The sequence below is a fragment of the Sturnira hondurensis genome, unplaced genomic scaffold (assembly GCF_014824575.4).
Source record: "Sturnira hondurensis isolate 20B ecotype Veracruz unplaced genomic scaffold, ASM1482457v3 Scaffold0009719, whole genome shotgun sequence".
Taxonomy (NCBI): Eukaryota; Metazoa; Chordata; class Mammalia; order Chiroptera; family Phyllostomidae; genus Sturnira; species Sturnira hondurensis.
Window position 1 is genome coordinate 13956875 of NW_028082350.1, and position 22595 is coordinate 13979469.

At 45.7% G+C, this 22595-nt stretch overlaps 1 protein-coding gene across 1 annotated transcript in view; it reads right to left on the reverse strand.

Moving 5' to 3' along the window:
- Positions 1–398: 398 nt before the first annotated feature.
- The window catches only part of COG6 (component of oligomeric golgi complex 6), a 32326-nt gene continuing 10129 nt past the window's right edge, over positions 399–22595 (reverse strand). The window contains exons 6-19 of the mRNA XM_037057608.1: positions 22188–22270; positions 21770–21840; positions 19391–19484; positions 15760–15888; positions 15589–15680; positions 13258–13322; positions 11435–11526; positions 9931–10048; positions 8737–8868; positions 8230–8397; positions 5610–5717; positions 4475–4528; positions 3790–3869; positions 399–1865 (exon numbers count right to left, since the gene is read on the reverse strand). Coding sequence (XP_036913503.1) covers positions 1718–1865; positions 3790–3869; positions 4475–4528; positions 5610–5717; positions 8230–8397; positions 8737–8868; positions 9931–10048; positions 11435–11526; positions 13258–13322; positions 15589–15680; positions 15760–15888; positions 19391–19484; positions 21770–21840; positions 22188–22270 — 1434 coding nt within the window. The 3' untranslated portion in view covers positions 399–1717. The remainder of the gene's footprint in view (positions 1866–3789; positions 3870–4474; positions 4529–5609; positions 5718–8229; positions 8398–8736; positions 8869–9930; positions 10049–11434; positions 11527–13257; positions 13323–15588; positions 15681–15759; positions 15889–19390; positions 19485–21769; positions 21841–22187; positions 22271–22595) is intronic.

Here is a 22595-nt window from a genome sequence, read left to right on the forward strand (position 1 = left end):
TCTGCTGGTGTTATATGGACATCTATTAATTCCAGCTAGTCTATAGTATTGCCCAAACCTCCTATTTCTTTGCTACAACTTGTTTTATAGATTCACTTTCCATGTCCTTTCATTTCAGCCTCAAGGATTTCCTTTAACATTCATACAGGCAAGGTGAAGTATCTTATCTGGGAATGTCTTCATTCTGCCTGTACTTTCACAGGCAGTTTTGCAGGGTACAGAATCCTAAGTTAACGGTTTTGTTCTTTCAACTCTGTATCACCCAATGTCTTCCGGCCTCTACGGTTCCTGACGATAAATCGGGTGTACGTTTAGAAAATGTACTTCCATCAGTACATTTTCTAAAATGTTTTACATTTTAAAAAGATGTAAAACAAGACTGCAATAATCACTGCTCCAGAAGTAGTTTAAATATTTTATTTGGAAAACTAGGTAAAAGGTCAAATCCACTTTTTTCCTTAGAAAACCAAGGAATTCACTATTAATAAGGTACTCATCTTTTTTCAGAGTAAAAATCAATTATCTAAAATTTAAGCTCTTGAATATATCCTACTTTATTTTCTTTTATATGTCACACAAAGTAATTGAAGGAAAAAGACTGAAAACACAGGTTTATAACAAGAGGGGACATTTACTCTTCTTGCTCCCAAAGAATCATATTAATATAAACAATTATACAGTTCAGATAGATGAATACACTATGTTCTGTAAATGCTAATTTGTTACATATTTGCTGTACAAATTTTAATTTCATTTTACTACTTTTCAAAATAACTTAGTCAAGTTCTCCTTATGCCTCAGTTTTCTCATTTATAATTTAGGGAATTACTTCTTTGTGTTGATTAACCAGAAATTAAGATATTTTGCTAATAAGAATTCTCCTCAAAATATTACCAACAAGGCAAGGTCACACAAAAAGTACTAAAGTGACAACTCTGACCGTTCCCGGTAAGGGGCCTCCACGGAGACAGACATCCGTCCTGTCGATCGGCAACGGCCACACTGGCATTCCCCCCGTGTGAGAGCAGATCATTATGTCTTTGGTTTGAACTTCCGACGAAAGCTGTGCCTGGCTGAGTTCCGAGTCTGCACTGTATAACCAGCACCTATCTCTCAACACGAGACTCACATGCCGCAGAGGAGGCCTGCACACCTCCACTTCATGTTGAATTCAGCCCAGGGCATAGTGTTTACATTGTTTCTCTCTCTCTCTCCCCGCCGTTTTGCTCAGTGTATATTTCTGCCCCTCAGTTCAAGTACACTACTCACATTAATAACTAATGAGATCAAAAATGGATTTTTAGGTAAAGAGACATTTATTGGGTCCTGTCCTCATTCTAATTCTTAAATTTAATTTTTCGTGTACAGTTCATGTAAAACCAATATTATAAGAAGACCCCCAAACCTCTCACACTACTGCCCCCTCGCATGGTTCTACTCCAGAAGAGAGGGAAGCCACAGGGCTGGGGAGGCGGCCGGCGGAGAGCAGCGCATCTCCCCACGCAGTGGACACAGAGCGGCACTAACACGGGTCCGCGTGTGCCACTTGCTCGCACATTACTGCGACCAAAGCAAGCAATTACCGGGACATACAATCTTACGATGCAAAGAGAACTGTAATCACCAAAGCTCAACATGAAGATGAACAGACTGGAAACCGAGCAAACCGCCCCGGCACTTTAGGGGGGCGGCGTTCGGCTACTGTCCCACGACGGGATCAGGAGAGGAGGGTCTGCACTTGCTGCGGCGACCGGAGCAGAAGGCTCTCGGGGTCCCTGTAGCCGCTGGCTGGGCTCGTCACGGCAGCATACACCTCCCCGTAGGCTCTGCAGACCAGCTCCGTGGACTGCTTCAGGATCTGCTCCCTGTGGGCAGGCACGCAGAGCGTGAAAACACAGTCTTCAAACACGGCCTCAGAACTGGAAGAAAGCTTCACAGTTGAACCTATGCACTGCACAGCGGGAGCTACTGCCGGTAATTCTTATTGAAAACATTATCGATGTGACAATAATTATCACATCCATAATATTAACAATTCCCTGGACCTCTACAGAAGTTACTTATCCCAGTTAGGGGGTAAGAACATTTTTGTATGTTATTTCTTTGTTAAATTTTCCCCGTCCGTATGCAGGCTTCAGGAGTGCAGGGCTGTGTCCGTTCACTGTTGTGTCCTCAGGGCTGCAGGAGCGCCCAGCACGTAGCGGATTACACACCCGCAAACTGGGACCCGCACCAACACACTGGCTCTGCAAAGGTGACGGTAACACATCACAGAGAGACGCTGACCACTCAAACTTGTTAACACTTCAAATCCCAGAATAGCTTATAATAAACTGCTTTTTTCACTTGCACAAACTGACCTTGTTTTATTGTGCTTTGCTTAATTGTGCTTCACAGATGTCACAGTGTAATAAAATGAAGGGAAAACCCTCCACCAGAAAAACGATTAGGACTCAACTTATCGCGACATTCACGATACTCTTCACTGCAGTGAAATCAGGGCCACACGCCGGCCTTGGAAACACCTTAGAATCTCTCCTCAAACTCTGTATTATGAAAATAATGGCATCTTTTCTACTCAGTGATGATTCACACAACTGACATTCCCGTACTGCATACTGAAACATGGTGAAGTCTAAAACAGTTCAGCGTATTTGATGTAAACATTAAGTAATCTAAAGAAGACACCAACAAGTGGAGCCCTGGCAAAGCAGAGCTTCCTTCATAAGCTCTCAGGTCTTCACAATTCTGGTTTTGCAGACAGTATGAGATATTTTAGAATAACAAAATAAAAATAAAAAATATTAAAGTCATCACTCTAATCACATGAACCGCACTTAATAGGGGACTTCCCTGCGTCTGAGAGAAAAATGGCCCAGCCCATCTTTAGGCGGTGGTAACCGATACTCAATTCCTGTGCATGTTGCGTGAAAATCTGCCCCCTTGCTCTTTTCGCTGCTGTGGGCTGCTCTCTAAACGACAGGAGACACGTGCACCACCTCTGTGCCGCCGCGCCCATCCAGGTGTCTGAAGTATTCAAGTCCGACAGCTCTCTCCTTGCTGTCCTTTTCAATATAAATATTCATCCACATGTCTAATTGACCCATCCTATTTTAATCTCCATGAAGACAGTGCAAATGCCTTCTAAATCTTAATCCCTACTGCCTGTCACACAGAAAGCACTTACTGCACAGCTGGTTGAGTGGACAGAAAAAAAACCGGACAGCTGTTGCCTAATTTCCTACTTGTGGACAATTTTGATTTGTCAATATTTCTCTTAAAATCAAACACTTCAGACAATATGATCTCCCCGTTTCTTCCAACTGTAATATCCTAATGTTTTAATGTGTGTAGCCATGGTTCTTTGTCCTGAACAGGTTCCTGATAACAATACGATACTGAACAACTGTACCATACACCTACAGACCCTGCAGAGGGGCCCAACAGTCCACGAGGCAGCGTGTGTGCACTGCACAGTGAGTACACTCTCGCTATTCCACGACACGCTCCATGTCATTCGGTATTATAGCTACAGAGCTCCAATTATATTCATGTTAATCTAAAATATCATTCACTAAATAAAGATTTTGGAGTGACATACATGCAAGAAATAAGTACAAACAGGGTAAGGTCAAATCTCTCAGAGGTGCTGAGGAAAAAAAAAGTTGAGAACTACAGATCTTCAATACCAAATCTCCTACTCATACAAATTTTTTTTTCAAAGAAATGTGCTTGGTATTTAAAAACATGCGACTCTTTGCCAACTCACTGGGACCAAGACGCACTTACTTCACTGTGGTGCTCAGGAGGAAGCTCAGCTGCGGCATCAGCAGGCTGTCGGGGGCGGAGAGGTAGCGATCGAACTGGACCTGGCGGCACAGAGACGTAAAGGGGGCGCATGCACTCGCGGGGGCGGGGCGGGGGGCCTCTCAGATACCCTGCAGTGTCTCTCGGGGATTAAGTCTCAGCCACAGTCCCAAATAGCACATTCTTTGGGATCAAAACGAGTTATTTCTTAAACATTTTAACTACACCCCCTTTCTGAATTAGCCAATATCCAGCAAGTAGCACCTACTTTTAAAACTCCGAGTCTAAGCCCTTCACCGTCATCTCCCTCACTGAGCTTCTGAGCAGTGATATGAACAAGAGTCGAGTCACCAGATTTCTGGTCTACCTTACTTTCTAAAATCCACTATGTTTGTTAGTGACAAGGATGTGAGACACCGAACAGGGAACCCACGGTACTAACTATGCGTCGTGCATAATTATGGACGACCGCTAGTGGGTACCTGAAGTATCAGGTGGGTCATTTTGTAAAGTATACCATTATCTGACCACTATGCTTTCCACCTGGAAATAATACAAAACAACATCAAATACAAACTGTAATAGAAGAATAAAATTAAAATCAAATTTTAAAAAGAACAGCGTTCCCCAAGGAAACCTGTACAGAAATGCTTCATTGCACACTCACCATTGCGGCCTTCAGGGCCACCAAGTCGAGGTTGGGCAAGTTAGCTAAAGCACCCTAAAAAATAAAAACAGGCCAAGAGAAAAGACAGGATGTGGAAAACACGCTATGCATTCCTCCTCATTTATGAAATGCAGTCTGTCCGTGGCTTGCCCGCGTTGGGACGGTTAGCTCATTTCCAGAGAACTCGGGCCACTTATCCCACTGCAGTGAGAGCCGAGGCTGGGATCTGCTCGCTCTTGTGTAAGTAGCACGAGAGCTCTCAAAGGCATTGTTGGAGGGAGTCACAAGCACGTACGGTTATTAACAATGGAAAAACCAGGATATCTCAGATTCACTCATAAGCAAAAACAAAAACAAAAAGGAAAAGAAGCACTCAGGAAACGACAACGAGCCATGGAGGCTTTGAGGTTAAACTCTGACAATTTTCTATCGTAGTAGAAAGACAACAGAACTGGTTCCTGGTGGTAGAGACTTGCTTCCTTCTTTGTCAAAAGGGAACATTTAGAACTTGGGATTTCTGAGAGCTTCATTTAAGACTCCCGGGCTGTAAAATATTCTTCACATGAACTTCATGTAAAAGAGTTCTTTGGATTTAAAGATGTTTCCTAGGTTTTTGAGAGTCCCCCCACCCCTCCCCTATTCACACTGGGGGTCTGCAACTTAACAAGGTCACGAGCTGCTGGCCACAGAAGTCTCTGCCTCCCCAGATCGCAGACCAGGATGCGCTACACAAACAGGGACGACTCTGCGTGCACAGTGATGTGTGCGTCCAATCAACTGACAGTGACCTGAGACACTAAAATGTATCCCGAATGAACGGTCTTCGTGTATTTTATCACAGTAATCTGTGTGTTTTCATTACTTCGAACCCGAGCTGTCTATAATAAAAAGGGCACTCAAGGTTCGGGCACGATGGTAATCACCCAAGAACTATATGTGCATTATCTCGCTCCCAGCACCAGCCTAGGACACACAGTTCACTGCCCCTCACCTACAGAAGAGGAAACACAGCAACGTCATTTTCCGAGTGACAATCAGCTAGCAAGTGGCGAAGCCGGGGTTCAAACCGGAGTCTAGCTCCAGACCCAGACTCTGCACCGGCACATGCCTTCAATTCGGCACATCCGTGTCTTACCTGCTCGGGTTTATGCTGCTGTACGGTGTTATAGATGTAACTCAAGCCTGCTCTAGTTAACACGTAAGAAGCTTGCTCATTTATAAGGGTGTCCAAATGTGCCTCAATCTAAAATAAAACACACAGAAAGAGGTTATTTTAAGAATCGTGAGGCGAGGGAGAAGTAGACCTCCCTACGGCCTCAGCTCTTCCTTGTGGGGTTGCTCCTTGAAGTGGCTGAGACCAGGCTGCAAGGCACAGGGACTCCCTCTGTGCCAGAGGCACGTCTCTCCCCTAACGAGGAAGTCCTCACAAGGGAGGGAAGGTCTTGCTCTCAAAGATGACAGCAAAGAGGATTGATTCCAACACCAGCCATCCGTCAAAAACTCCTGGCTGCCTCTCAGCTCTTGTACAAGCTGGGAGTAAGCAAGACACAAACAAAGGAGCAAAAACACTAATAAATGGCAGTGTCAAACACAGCACTTAGGAAAAATTCTGGAAGATGAGGACCTGACATTCCTAACCCCCCACCCCACCACCAACCCACTCCTCCCAGGTCGCTGGAAGCGCCCCGGCAACCAAACGCGCCATCTGCAAATGCCTCTGCGCCGTCTCGGGAGCCACTCGATACGCATGGAGGCGGAAGCCGCAGAAGGGAACTGCCCCCGTTGGGGTGAGGTAGCCCCCGGGGGGAGGAGTCTGCTGCTCCCTCGATTTCACGGGTCTAGGTCTGCGCGCCGCGTGGCCAGTCTGTCCACCAATGGCACAGCCCAGCACCGGCTGCGCCGCCACCACCCGAGTGCCTGCTGCCCAAGTCGCCCCACGAGCCGAGCCACGAACTCATGGCCGCTATGAAAGAGGCGAGCAGGCTCTAGGAGAAAGCCCGTCTGAACAATCAGAACAGGTGTCTCTTCGTCAGGCAACACTATTGAAAAACAGAGTACTTCATTTTTTTAAGTGATGCCCAAGGAAGTAAAATTAAAATCCTTACTTTACTAGACTTACTGGAAATACAAGAAAAACCAGATGTGCAAATGTAAACATTTAACAAAAGAGTTATGGATAAAAACCAAATTAGTATCTGAAAGAAAAATGAAAGAAAAGTAATACAGAATAAACACTAGAGAAATTGGTTAAAGTAGAGAGATTTAAAAAGAAATTGGAATATGGATTCAGGAGCTAAAGCCAAAGAAGGGCAGGAGCATCGGGGTATAAAAGTAACAGAAGGAGCAGTTATAACTAACTGAAGAGAACAGAAAACTTAACTGAGCAGAAGAAAGGGTTGGATCTTCGACTGAAATGGCTCCGAAAAGCCCAAGATGGAACCAATGGGAACAGGGACGCACCAAAAAATACCCCGAGGAAACCCTTACACGCTTCCGGATGGACACGACAGAGGAACCCTCACAACAGAGACACGCCAGCCTGCACTTGTCACTTGAAACACTAAATGAAGCTAAGTTAAGAGCAGAAGAAAGTCAACAGGATTAGCAGCTAAGCTCTGAAAATCGAGGATCTTTAACTCAGCAAGAGGAGCCGCTACTCCTCAGGGCGAACCAGCCCAGTCTCCCGGTTTCCTTGTCCTCCCACGGTCCTCCCCCACGCCGACCGCGGGCTCGTCAAGGCCGAGGGCCCACAGCCGGGAGACAGGCATGACGCAGGTGCACATTTAATGGGCACAGACTCAGCGGGGCCTGTGCTCCTGAAATGCAAAAAAGAATCTACAAATATTAAGCAATGCAGGGGACTGGTGACAAAGCAGATGACAGCTGCCCGGTAATTACCGGGACAGCTTGAGAAAAGATGTAGACAAAAGGAAGGATCTGCAGTTGAATTAGTCATAAATGCAGTCAAAAATAACAATTTGTAAAAATACTTCTATTAACTCTACATGAAAAAGTTATACAAGAAAGAAAAACTAAGCACACTTCATTGTATTTCTTTTCAAACAGAAAATACCACAGATTTAGATGGATCCACTGATCCCCCGGAAAAGCCCTAGAACCTTACAAATGCATTTCCTGCCACGGCCACCGCCACCATATTTACCTAGTGGTGATGACACACCAAAGTTTCTTGAAAACTGTATCTGCCAAAACCAGTGTTTCAAAGCCAGAACCCGAGTATCTGGTAAATGTGATAAAAGGCTTTGCCTTAGCCATTTTACACAATCCTGACATCCCTGGGCCCAAGGACTGGGGTGAGTGGCATGACGAAGCGCGCTGCTTTGCCGGACGCCAGTTTACACACGGATAAAAACGCATCTGTCCTCTGCGACCCCGCCTGCCCCGGCCTCCCAGCTCGAGACACATGTTAGCCACAGCCCGCAAGGTGAACTCTGCACACAGAGCAACGGCTCCCACTCACCAGAAAGCTTCTGCCACCATCACAAACTGTGGTGTGAATACAACGCAGCCTCACCCACCACACAGTCTGACTCTTCCAACACAAAACTAAAATGAGTACGTGCACTCGCGTGTGTGCATGTGCACGCACGCGCGCGCGCGTGTGGACAAGTGTGTGTAGCCTTCCTCGGACTAATAAAGGCTTTACAGGAATCAGGGCGTGAAGCCGGGAACTGAGACCGCAGCTAGATGAAGGACTCCATCACAGTGAGCTGTCATTTTACAGCAAAATCCACCTGAAACTGTAGCATTTCCAGACGCCGGTCGGTGAATTCAAACATGGCCAATGTCGTCTTCATCATGTACAGCGAATTGACCATGAACGTGGCCATGTCGGCGGTGCCTAGACTGCTGGCTGACACTGTGCACATCTGGAGGAGGGGATCCAAGACACACGATAAAACCTACCAAGAAGAAATAAGATAAAACATCCTCTTTAATTCCCCCCCAGTGACACAGGCCTGGGTTCCAGGCACTTGGAACCGAATGCCAGACTGTAACTGGAAGAGGCCGCTCACAGAAGCACGTGAGAGCAAGAGTGAGGGGCACAATTATCAGAAGGGTTTTTCAAACGAGCTTCAATGAACAAACACTTTTTAAATTAGAGAGAACTGATTTAATATTTGCAGAAAAAATCAGTGAGAACGTTTGCCAAAATATTTGGGTCAAAAAATACCAGAATTTCAACAGCAATTCCCACAGAGGAGTAGTAAGCAATCGTTAAAAATAAATTTATAACATACCTGCACAAAATCAGCTTGACGGGCATCTAACGGTACGACTGAAGAATCGTGAGATGCCAGGACTTCACGCAACAACGTGAGTGTCTGATTTAATGCAGAACTTGGCCCGAGATCAGGCGGGGGGAGCTCGACCTAAAATAAGGTATAGTTAGTTATCCACTGCTTATATTTTTCCACTGAATGTTCGCGTGTAAATAATTGCCTCTAAACAGGTATACATAACCAGAATTGAATGACGGTTGGTCACTTCCTGTGCAAACAGAAACACATAAAGCAGGGGAAATGTAAGATAAACACTCCAGCTCCACACATTCGTGTTGCCTCTCCAAACGGGTCTGAGTCAGGTATGGGGACAGAAGGGAAAGTGCCCCTCAGGTGTTCCAGGGTGAGGACCCAGAAACTGGCTGGGTGCCCGGGACGGGACTGCAACGCTCTGCCCCGCACTCTCCTACCAACCAGCACCAGACCACGCGGCTACGCACACAGCACCGTGACTAAAGAGAAGGAGAAACCAGCATAGGGCTCGAATGAACCCGTTAAAAATGTGAGTCCTTAAAAATTATGTGGGATGTGTTATAGCACAGTTGTTTTTTAAAAGAATAAAAAATAACAAAAATAAGGAGAGTTTGATCATTATAAACCCATCCCTTCTGGTCCTGCCGCATGACACTGCTCAACTTAAAATATTAGCTCTGGTGGGATTCTTTCAGGCTCCTGCTGCTGTTATTTGGTTTTATTCCTTGGGGGCGAGGTTGTTATCTTGTTTGTTTTCATAATTAATTACAGTACTTAACTCAAAACAACGTAACTTTCATAAGGACAAAGCTGGATCATCAGAGAGTAAAAATACAAGTAAGCTGCTTAGAGAAAACATTTACTAAGAGTTCCAGCTTTCTAATCTGTGTCATTTTAGCCCTGACCTCAATATAGTAAGTCTGATTTAGTTACACATTTTTGGTTCCAGGAAAATGGTGGTTTCTATCTCCACTCAGGACCCAGCATATGCTGCTCCCGGAACACAGGCAGTTCACCTGGCCCCAGTCGGCCACCCCAAAATGAACTTTGTGTTCACAGGAAGAACTCAGAAGAACAGTGTACAGCACAGGGAAAAATCCTGACTCGTGTAAAAAAGTGAAACATTAAATGTTAAAGATACGCATCCGTGTGGTTGAAGAAATGCATTTTCAAACATACCTTGTCCATCAATTTGCTTGCATGAAGACTCAAGCTGTTGAAGAATATTTTTTTGCTGAGCAAATGCATTTCTTCGATGGTGGTCAACAATGTACTTGCGCTATTCCCAACAATGCCACTGAAAGCGAAGGATATTTCAGGTTGCAAAACAGGCTGAAACAGTTCAGTTCTCTGAGATAGAAAGATCTAGATTTAAATGAAAGTTTTTATACAGGCGGTCACCTGTAAATTGAAAACAATTATGCCACTGCCTGTGTCCATCAGTTTTCCACTTCTTTTTAAGTCATTTTTGTTCATTTGTATTTGTAAAAATCACTTTTCTGAACAAATCTTCACCCAATGATATGTTTACTGAGTTTTAGAGAGAGAGGGTGGAAGAGACAGAGAGAGAGAAACACTGATATGAAAGAGAAACATCGACCTGCTGCCTCCGGTACACGCCCTGACCAGGCCATCAAACCTGCAACATAACTATGTGCCCTGACTGGGAATCGAACCAGCCACCTTTTGGTGTGCTTCTGGTAGAAGTAACCTCCTGGCTGAGACGTCTGGGAGGCGAACGCCAGCCACTGGAAGGCAGGGGCATCGCTGCCAGTCTGCTGGTGCGTTGCTCACTGGTGATCCCCACACCGCTCCCCGAGCTGCTGGCTACAGTAATCCTCTTGGATTTTAGCACCTGGCACTCTGCCCCTGATGCTGCCACACCGGATAAAAGTAATTTGTGAGTCATTTTTAATCGACCAATATGGAAACTATCAAAAACAAAGCTTGAAGGACACTGTTTTAACCCAACTACACACACCACACAGTCCTCCTGATTGAATCTTCATTGTACTTTCCCCATTACCATGCAGGCCCTCACCCCACCCTCCGCCAGCAATCCCCACACCGCTGTCCAGTCCCTGAATCCTTTTTCCTTAGGGTGACGTTTATAATAAAGCTCCAATATGTACCACCAGCAGACATACGCAAAGCGAAATGAATGCAAATTTTGGAGGCAAAATTTAAATTTTAAATAAGTGGCTCCTAATCAGATAAAGCAGGTTTTATTTAGAGATGCTAATGCAGCTTTATTTAGAGAAGACAAAGCTGTGGTCGTTTTGTCAGCAACAGGAAACTGGGTGCTAAAAAGGAATTTATGGTATTACATCCAGCACAGGCTGCTTCTCTCATTACACCCTGTTCTGAGTATAATGCCTCGCCGCTCTGGGTGCCACGGATCCCTTTAGCTGACCGCTAGAGACTTACACGGTCACGTCCACTGCGTGCGCGCCCGTGTGCAGGTGCAGGGGTCTGGGCTGTTTGCAGAAGAAAGGCCAAGGGGAAGGACGGGCCTCACGGAACAGCACGCAGAAGGGCAAATAGCAAGCCCGACATTCACTCACTGCTGGGGGCTCCACCAGTCACACCCAGTCGGCCAGCAGGGAACACACACACACCTCACGCCGTCCTCACTGACACAGGCATCGCGGGGCTCAACGAGCGTGTTCAACCACTCACTCACCTGATTGTGTGATGGTAAAATTTAAGGAGGTTCGAAATTTTATATAATAAAACTGCTCCAGGTTCAGCAACTATTACTTGTTCAATGCGAACCTATTAAAATATGAGAAAAATATCAGACATTTCTGAAAAGCATAACTTTTTTTCACTAATCATATGCTATGAGAAGCATTAAAAATGGTAACATTTTATTGCTGCAGAAATCACAAAATTCCTTCAAAATAAAGGATTTCTGAATATGAAATCATAGGGGACAGTAAAATGACAAAAACACTTTAACACAGATATACTCTCCAGAAAATTGCCCATCACCTACAGAACCAGGCTCCAGGCAGCTGTTACCAGGAATAATCAAAACAATAACGAGAGCACTTTGAGGCTTTTCACCTGTAAATAATGGAACTTAGTTCAGCACTAAACTGCAAAGAAATTGTTACATCTCTAAATCAGATTCTCAGTGAAAATGTACTGCTCTCTCACCAAATAGGAAAGAAAGAAACTTTGTGTTTAAACTATTATGCAGTTGTCTCTTTTTATATTAATTAGAGAATAGAAGAGCAGATAAATCTTAAATTAGCACCAACATATTTGTCTAATTATAAGACTGACCAGGGCTTTCTCAGATCTAGTTCAAGATTAATTCGATCTGTCTCAAGGTTAACCACCAGGAATCTATCCTGACTAAACTCCATCCCTCACCACTCTTTCCCTTACTTCACATTCCCTAATTAGTGGACAGAATCTAAAGCACAGGACATGTGCTTATTTCTGGACCACACCTGCTCTGAGGCTGCCACTTATACTGCATCTTATTCCCTAACCAGACGGGAACCCTGTCCTCTGGGTCCTTCTCTGCAACCCCCGGCTGAGCAGCAACAGACGTTCAGTGAACGCTCTCGAAAGCTGAAGTTTCTCTGCACGTGGGTTTCTGAATATGTCATAACGCCAACAAGTGGGATCTGCTAGGATAAGATTTTATAAATGAATGTAGGAGCATACCAAAAGTTCTCTCTCACATTGTGGAAATTAAATGACCTTTGCATTAACATGTTTGTGAAACTGACGAATCTGTTGGCATAAATTCACCCAGCTAATACCACAATATGACAAATCATAAAGAGCATCTGAATTTAAAAACCAAAATGTTCACAGGATAATTTCTAACGCCAAGGCTTTGACAGGGACTTGAATTACATCACTAATTAACCCCGTCGCCCAGTCCCTGCCAGGGACCACGTGTGCTCCACCGGCACCGCTGTCTCAGTCGGTCCCAAACCCCCGCTGGCAGGTGTCTGTCTAGACAGGTGCGACGAGAGCAAACCAAGGTGCAGAGGACGCGGGCAACGGGAACGAGTGAGCACAACCAACCTGCACTGCGGGGATTCCAGTCTGACTTCCAGTCCCTCCCCTGCACTGTAAACAGTATTGGTGACGACACAGATGCCCTATCCTTGGATTAATCACTATTTATTGCTATAATAAAATTTACTATACTTGAAGCGATAAAGTAAATGGAATATGTCAGTAAATCTGTTATGGGTTCAAAGATTAGTTATTTCAATTTAACATACTTTTTCTCAACTCACTGACAAATTACTATGGGAAACATAATAGGTAATATATGCAAAGAGAAAATGCTTCAAGTTTTCTTAAAGAGAAAATTGACAATAATTATTTTTAAATGTATCTTATTATCCTACATTAATGTATTAATTTGACGAAATCACAGCTTTAATTCAAGTTGTTATCAGCATGTTTAAACTCATAATAAGGCAGTACTTTAGCCCGATACCACAGAACACAAGAAAAGCCGAAGCATTTCACCTTCAGCGGCCTGCACACGCCCTCAGTGATGTGCCCGACAGCTTCCTGGATGTTTTCTTCAACACCTACAATGAGTTCTTGCATCAGTGAAAGATCCTTCCCACAGTGCACTGTGCTTCACAGACACTTACAAAACCAGCAAACAATGCATACGATGGGGGACTGAAGGCGGGGGTGGGCAACGGGGGGAAGACGGGGACAACTGTAACTGAATGCTCTTTTAATTGTTCAGTTTAAAAAATGTTTATCAATTCAAAAGATAATGCATATGATTACTAGCACTAATAACAAACATTTAAAATAACTTTATTCAGTTCATATCTCTTAGAACATTACTACTTATGTTAACATCCGAGTTCAGAGCCGTGTCAATCCATTTGATTGTTGATGAACAAAGCGAACGTTACTGCTTTGTGGAAAAGTAAATGTGTGAGTCACGGGGAAAGAAGGCTGTAAAATACAGTAACTGAAGGAAGAGACATGAAGATGTGTTAGCTTTTATTCTACCNGATAATGCATATGATTACTGGCACTAATAAACATTTAAAATAACTTTATTCAGTTCATATCTCTTAGAACATTACTACTTATGTTAACATCCGAGTTCAGAGCCGTGTCAATCCATTTGATTGTTGATGAACAAAGCGAACATTACTGCTTTGTGGAAAAGTAAATGTGTGAGTCACGGGGAAAGAAGGCTGTAAAATACAGTAACTGAAGGAAGAGACATGAAGATGTGTTAGCTTTTATTCTACCAACATCTCCTCCCGGGCAGTGAGGGAGAGCACACTCGAGAGGTAGGAAGATGAACGCCACACCTGAGAGCTAATGAGAAAGCTGACATTTCCTAGATACGATTTATCAAGCTCAGTGCTGGAGACTTGACATTTACTGCTCACAGCCACCTTCTTTCTGTTATTAATTAATGCTTGGGGGGCGGGGAGGAGAAAGGGACAGAGAGAGAAGCACGGATTTGTTGCACCACTCAGTTACGCACACACCAGCTGGCTCCTGTGCGTGTCCTGCCCTAGGACCAAACCTGCAACCGAGGCGCATCAGGAGCAACGCGCTAACCGACCGAGGTACCCGGCCAGGGTCTGACCCACTTCATGTTTACAGAGGGAACATGCCAGTCCTAGACGAGCGAAGCCATGCCCGCAGAGTAACCTATTTCATCTAACCCCAGTGTCTTTTCTTCGCACCACTTCATGCTGCCTCTCCCATTAACTTCACTGGAACAGCTTCTAAGAAATACACTCTTACACTGGGTAATCAGGAACACAGAAAACACCTTTAAAAAGCACAGACTCTGAGTCGATCTAACAGGCATGCTGCTGGTCTAACCCTGACATCGAGGAGTTAAAAATGGGGAGGTTAGGCATTGCCATCAAGCCACACCTGGCCGCCCCTGCAGAGCTCTGCTGAGCCAGAATGAAGGGGAGCCACGCCATGCAGAGGCTGAATGACACCGGCCACCATGCTTCTCGCCACTCCCTGTCAGAAACAGGACATCCTGCCTGAGTGGTGCGGCTCAGTGGGATGGGTATCGTACCGGGACCCGAAAGGTCCCCAGTTCAATCCCTGATCAGGGCACAGGGCACATATCTGGGTTGCAGGCCAGGACCCTGGCTGAAGGGCATGCAAGAGGCAACCACACATTGATGTTTCTCTCTCTCTCTTTCTCCCTCCCTCCCCTCTCTGTAACATTTAATAAATAAAATCTTTCAAAAGAAATGAAAAACCCAGAACACCTTCACTATCCGTTAGTCCCCTTTTACAGCACTCAAGGTAGTCACAACAAAGAAGATCTGAAATTCTGTGAACGAAAGTGTAAACAACTAAAAAAAGTCATTTTTCTTCCTTGAAAGGAAAGCTGAAACTGTAGTTAGGTAATTATTCAAAACGACTTTCACACTGCCACGTGACCGTGACAAGGGGCGTGGGCAGTGTGAATGAAAGAACTAGCAGCCTGTCCCCTCCCCGCTGAAGGGCAGGTGACACCGCCTTCACCCTTACAGTGAGCGGGTGGAGGACCTGGGACAGTGTGTGCCGAGGCAGCATCCTGTGTGTGACACAGAGGAGCCCAGGCCCAATGCAAAGGTCGTAAGGGGCCACCTCCAAAGTGCGAAGGGGTGAGTGACGGTGAAAGGGATGGAGAGCCGGCTCATCAGCAGAGGCCGGACACTGGCAGATGGAGACCAAGTGGGGAGCTCACTGTGCCTTGCAGGTGGGAGAAGCTGCCCCCAGGACGAGTCAAGGGCAAGTACAGAAACAGACACGGCTGTGCCCTCGTCTGCGTTTAGGTGTCAGTGACAACACTTGGGGGCCCACCTTGCGTGGTCACGTGCTTTAAGAGAGCTTCCAGGTGTTCCTTTTCAGACGCGGTCGCCTGGTGCAGCCACGCCAACATGTCTCCCACATACCTGGTGGAAAAAGCACGCATCAGCAAAGAGTCCCTTCCGAAAACATCAAGAATCCAATGATACCGCCTGAGGACCATACCTCAAAGGGTCGTGGGAGTGCATCTCGATGGGCCTGGGCGTGCCCCCCGGGCCCCCTCTCGTCAGGGCGTCGATGAACCCGCGGACCACCGTGCTCCTTCTGGCCGTGCCGAACTCGTCCAAGGTGTACCTGCAGGGAGCGAGTGAGTTACAGGAGGACCAGCTGCTTTCTCCCTGATGGCTGCCTCGAACTGCTCACACAGTGTCTACAATACGCGAGACATCTAAAGCCTCTGTCTGCAACTCTCTCAAGCAGCACTGTTTGTAAACAACAAAAAAATGGAAATACTAATTTACCACAATGACAGCTCAGTCTCCAGGCACGTATTTGCACTCCCCGTAGGAAGGATGCGGGGATCTGGGATAACCACAGCGGCAGCGGCAATGAAGCGCACACCCAAACAGAAGCCCGGCGGTACCGGGCAGAAGCAGAAACCAAGGCTCGGCGGGGACTCCCGGCTGCTCGGGTCTCCCGGGCCCCTGGGCCAGGGCGCGATGCCCCACAGTTCACGCAAGGCCACGTGGGCGGGTCCCCGGGCCCAGCGCAGCTCCGCAGCCCTGACACAAGCCTTTCCTTCTGCATCAGCAACGCCCCCCCACACACACACACTCGTCGTCAGAGCTCACCACCGAGATCTGGTCACTCCGACTCTGACGTCAGGTGCGCTTCTTAAATTTACAGGCCGCCCAGGTACACAGCACAGACCTTTCTTCCACACACATTTACACGTCATCAATTGTAGTTAAAAATGGGGGGAGACTCTCTGAGGGGAGGGGATTCTTAGAGAAGGGGGCTTTAAGCTGGGAGATCGAGCCACCTGGGCTAGAATTACAGGGAGACTTGGAGTCGCCACAGGCGCCCATTTCTCCAACCCAAACCGCCCTTTGCCTCCCACTGTCGCCACCACTCCTTAAACCCACCACCCACCTGAAAGCTCCTTGCATTTTCAAAGTACGCAGGAAAACAAAAATCTGTTTTCACAGCCCAGTGGCAGCAGATTCTAGACCCAGTCACTTACAAACCCCTAAGCAGTATTTAATAGACTAAATATTAAGAATTATTTTGTTCCTGTACATGTAAACTAAAGTTACCAGAATTTCTCAAAGGTTTCCAAAGGATTAATTTCTTAAGCTACAATGCCTTCTTTGTTACAGTTTAACGAATCACATTTTTTATAACACAAACTGGAAGAGAGAGTATTTTTAAATAAAAGTGAAAGTGTAGCGACGTGGTTGGTAACTATAAATTTTTAGGAATCTGAACCTTTTTAAAAAAAGACTGTTCAGCAGTGACCAGATCACGGCCCTTCAGGCCTGTTTTTGGTGAAATGGGAAGGACTCTGCAGTTGCCTGCGGTGACAAGGTAGCGACAGGCCACGATGGAGACGTGTCGAGCTAAGTTTCCTTACACTGTACAGCTGCCTTGAGTTCACTTTCTATTTTGTAAAACAAATGATATCCAAAATGATTTGTTACTGCCATTGTCTCCCTCGTGCTCTTAAATTCTAAACAGTTTAGTGTGAAAACTGCATTTCTTGACCAATTCTAAGAAATGACTTTTGATTAAATGACTACTTATACACAGAACAAAATTCATGGACTTCCAGCTATTTTAACATAGAAAACTAACCCTCACTCTCAGAGCCAACAGACAACACTGAACAGACGCAGTACTACTCGCCATGACCAACAGTTATAAGTCACGTGACACACAGTGGAATCTCATCTACAGAACACTATGAAACACCAACAAACATTAGCATTGATCTTACTGCGATAACAGATACAATTTGAGCAAGAACGACGTGCGCTACGATAAACACTCAGTGACATCCGCAGAGGGGAAACGTCTGCCTGGAGACAGAAGGAAACTTTCTGACCCAAAACAGACCCTTTTCCCAAAAAGGTCAACAACTCACAAAACTACACTGACAAAAGCGAAGTGAAATTATGTGAATATTCTAGAATGGCTCTAGTAAAATTCTCATTCAAAACCCCCATTTTTATTTTATCTGGCTATAGTAAAAAAAAAAAGAAAAATTCTGGTCAAAAGGCAAATTAAAAGATGAAAAATGTTGCTCAACATAAATTAAAAAGTAAGAGAACAGTGTGAGAGCCTAAGAAATGTGACACTGTACCAACACAGTGCGTAATTCTTTAGTAATTCATACTCTGAAGGTTAAGCAAAGGAAAGAAGACAATACCGATTTTTTTCATTTCCACGTGCAATCAACTTCTTTGTAAAGAAATCTCTGTACTCGACCTATCAAAAGTTAGACACACACCAGCAATCCAGTCCCATACTGTCCAACGACAACTGACTACGGCCACCTCCCCGAAGGACTCCAATGACTGCCATTTTTCTTACACACGACACCTTCACGTTTGAGGCACAACACTGAGGAGTGAAGCTGCAACCCTTCACTTACATACAGTTCACGCAGTGCCATCTGGTGGTTAACATGACACACTCAGTTCTTGCCAAATTCAAAGCATCTACCACTTTGAAAACACACGATTACTTAATGAAAGGCCGATTTTCTCTTCTTTGGCACCCCCCCCATGGCAGTCAACTGGCCTTGAACCCATCCTTCCCCACCTGTCTTCCCTCGCCGGTCCCCCTGACAGGTGCCCATCAAAGATCAACCTCCTCTCCTCTCGGTTATGGTGCCGCCCAAGCTGTGCCTGGCTGTCACCCCAAACACGCTCCTCCTTGGTTGACACCTTTCAAAGAAGTTTACCTCTTTTCAAAATAGAAGTAATAGCTAATATTTAGTGATGAGCAAAGCATTGTGCTCAACGCTTTACGTGGAAAATCTAATTTAATCTTCACAAGGACCCTGTAATACAGGCACCGTTTCTATCCTCATGTTACAGCCAAGGAGACAGAAGCTTACAAAGACACAGAGACCTGTCAAAACGCTAACTCAGAGCCCACCTTCCAAGCCACTGCATAGCGTGGCTCCTTTCCAAGTGTTGATCAAAAATCAAAATTTAGTGAAAATCTATTCACGTGGTAGAATGCGGCTGACCTTTTCAAATGCCCCAAACACACAAAGGCGTTTTCTTTAAAAAGTATTAACCTTGTGAACAAATACGGATCTGTGGGCGATGCCACACTCACCGAACTCGGGGAGCGAATAATCTAATCATGCGTGGGTCCCCGTTCCAAGCATTGCCACACAGCTCTGGGCCAGCCTAACTCACCGGGTCAAAGACCTGCACCCACGCTTCTCTGGAACCCTATCAGTACAACTGAAACGTTTTTCCTCTCTCGGTCCTCCCCCTGCCCCCGTCTTCCAGGGCGGTGCCGCTACGGGACTTCTCCCGTCAACTCCGAGGCAGCTGATGAGCCGGCAGATTGGGGGCACGCCCTCCAACCTCTGCCTAGGGGTGAGGGGCGGTCTACATACAGGGACACCCTGGTCTCCCCCCATACCGCCGTCTTTGGCATAGAACAGGCCAATAAACTCACGCTACGACTGATACATACACATAATACGAGATAAAAATATCACTGTAAGTTATTATAAAGATCGCTCAGACTACTGTATTTAATAATACCAAAAGTTCACGTAAATTATCAAGGCAAAAGCAGGGCTTTTCTTCTTTAATTAGGAAAAGTCACCAACTTGTACAAGACAGGCCTGTCCTGCAGGGCTTCCATCGCCTGCGTCACCACCGGAGAGACGTCACAGGACTCCTGCGTCAGCGCTCTGCATTCACCTGAGAGACAACAAAATGACGGCCCTGTGAAATCAGTTGGGTCTCTACTGGGTCTCTGCTCACCCACATCTAAATCCTACAGCAAACACCGCTTTGAAGCACTGCCTGGGAAAACCCAGAGGACACGTCTACCAGGAACTGGTTTCTGCTGCCAACCGAACCAAACACTTTAGCCCATGTATTTACATCACTTTGAAGGACCACAGAGGCTGTCTGGTACACCCCAAACTTCTACTTCATTATTGTTTTTAAAAAACTGAAGTTCAAAAACACCAATCAGTGAGAAGGTATCCGCCGAATACTGCCAGGCACTGGGGATGTCTGAGGCGGGGGGGAGTGCGAACACCACACCACCGGCTCCTTCCCTTGCGAGTGATCTGCGCACAGCAAGGTGAAAACGTGCGTATGGACAGCTCAGATATAGCCGTAAGGTTTAAAAGTTTGGATTTTAAACCTTCAAAAGCCCCTACACCAAGGTTTCTTTATGTCGCTATACTTATTAAGGGTCCACTACATCCAAAGAACTTCACACTTGTTCAAGAATCCCCGACTTCTGGTGTACGAGGACCTCACACTCACGCTGTAGTTTCAGCACACGTGCACATCTTCACAGATCCGCATGCATGAGAACGGAGGCACCTTACAGCTCCTAGGTGTCAAGGGCCCACAGTTTGGAACCACTAGATCAGAGGTTATGGGAGTGCAAAGAAAACTGAGGCCATGGCCTTGCCTTTGAGAAAGAACTCTAACTAGACAGCAAAGATATATGTGTGCAAAGAGTAATGACAGAGTAGTAAATTACTGCATGCCAAATAAGTATGTCCAACGCTTAGCGTTCGGAGATGGGAAAAGCCACTGTAAGTCAAGGCAGTCACGGAGAGTCCAAGGAAATACAGAACCCGCACTCGGCTTTGAAGACTGAGGCAGGACTGGTACACAATACACAGAAAGAGACGACAGTCCCAGAGGAACAGACAGTGCACACAGAGAGGGAGAAGAAGAAACCCGGAGGGGTTTGTTCCGGAGGCAGACTGAGTCCTCTGACCCAGACAACCAGGTTTCCACAGCGCGGTGCAGGGCCGCTGGCGGCCGGACTGAACCCCACCCCCCCAACAGTCAGCTGGTCACACCTACGAAAATACCTGTGCTCCCGTTCCTTTGGTTTTCACAGGCAATTCTGTGAACTTTCTGAAACAAAACTAAAGCAACCAAACCATGCGTGGTGTGCCAGGTAATGGCCCGCCAAATATCCTAGTCCCTGGACCCTGTGAGTGGGTCGACTTCGTGGCAGAGAGAGTTTGCAGATGCAACTAAGGCGACAGAACTTTCGATACAGCAACTTACCCAGATTAGCTAAGTGGGTCCGAGGGGATCACCCTGGACTCAAAAGTGGAAGAGGCTGGCGGAAGCCTGACTCAGAGACACAGAGGGAAGACGAGTCAGGAGAGAATCCAAGGGAGAGGGTGACTCCATCCCCCGGCGCTGGCTTTAAAGATGGAGGACTGCAGGCCGAAGCCCGGGTGAGCCCTCCGGGGCAGCCGCAGGCCAGGTCAACCCCAGAGTGGCTCGACCCCACACTCCGAGTGAGCGAGGAGACAGGTCCCTCCTCAGGGCCTCAGCAGTGGGGGAGCCAAGCCCACACCCCCGTGCCAGTGCCGTGGGAGCCCCACGGATTTCTTGACCACCGTACACAGGAGGGAAAGGCAGGGCCGTCTGCGCCACTCAGCTTGTGGCAACTCGTTACACTAACCATGAAAAACTATCTCACCATTTGTAACAGATGTATGTAAATAACAAGAGACGTCTACTCAACTTTAAAATAATCTAGATTAGATAAAACAATCTAGAAATACTGACTTCTTTTTTCCATTTCCATCCTTAACATATGGCTTGAATGGTATTAGGTGTTCATAATACAAACATAAAGACAGCATGTTCAAACATAGTTTGTTTTTCCTTTTTAAAACGTTTGTAAAGATTTTATTTATTTATTTTTAGACAGAGGGGAAGGGAGGGAGAAAGCGAGGGAGAGCAACACAGGTGTGCGAGAGACACACGGATCAGCTGCCTTGAGCACGCCCCGCAACCAGGGGCCTGGCCCGCAACCCAGTCCGGCGACCTGTGGGTTTGAAAACCAGCCCTCAATCCACTGAGCCACACCAGCCAGGGCTAAAAATACTTTTGATAACTCCAACCAAAATATTATATGAAATAAAGACCCAGTAAAACAGGAAATTCTAACACGGACATTCACAAACCCGGACCACCAGAAAGACACCACTTACTCTGAGCCCAGCGGTAGAGTCTCTCGTAGGCTGTCTCCTGAAGCAAGGCCATCTGCTCCATGATCTCTAAGCTACGAGATAAACAAATACGAATGTATTAGAACTTAAACTTGGAGCCAACAGCCCACATCTAAGAACCTAGTTATTTTGTTTAATTACAGGAGGATGTGGTTACATCGTGTTAGCTTTTCATCATTTTACAAAATGATTTTTCCATTTTTTATAATTAAACAAAAGTCAAGTTTTATTCATGTCACTCCGGTACCCAATGGCTGTTTTACTCTAAGCACACCTGGCTACAACCACCTCCTTACCCAAAGATACATAAAGATGAAATGTTTTCAGAAAGAACCCAGAATGTTTTTAAATTTCAGAAATATAAGAGGCAAGGCAACTGAGAACTGAAATGGGTACTCACCCTGCTGTTTGCTGGTTTGTACGCAGGAGAACTTTGACATCATTATGAATCTGTTTTACTCTTCCCAATGCCTTGAAAAAATCCTTTAAAATTAAGAGTGCAACTTTGAAATGTCCATGTTTTCAGGTAAAAGTACATTACTCTAAAATGAAATATCACTACAAAGGAAAAACATACTTTAACCTACTCTAATCCTTTCTACACTGTTCTCAACTTTCTCTAATTTTTTATATAAAGTATAATATATTGATAAAAAATTTTAAATGCACATTATTAGTTCAATGTTTACTACATGCCAAATTGTGTGCTGGCTGCCAGGGACACAAAATTTAAATGAAAAAAATCCCTGTCCCTAGCAAGTGCACAGTCTAGTGTGCGAGAAACCCAAATCTAAAGATTACGACCCAA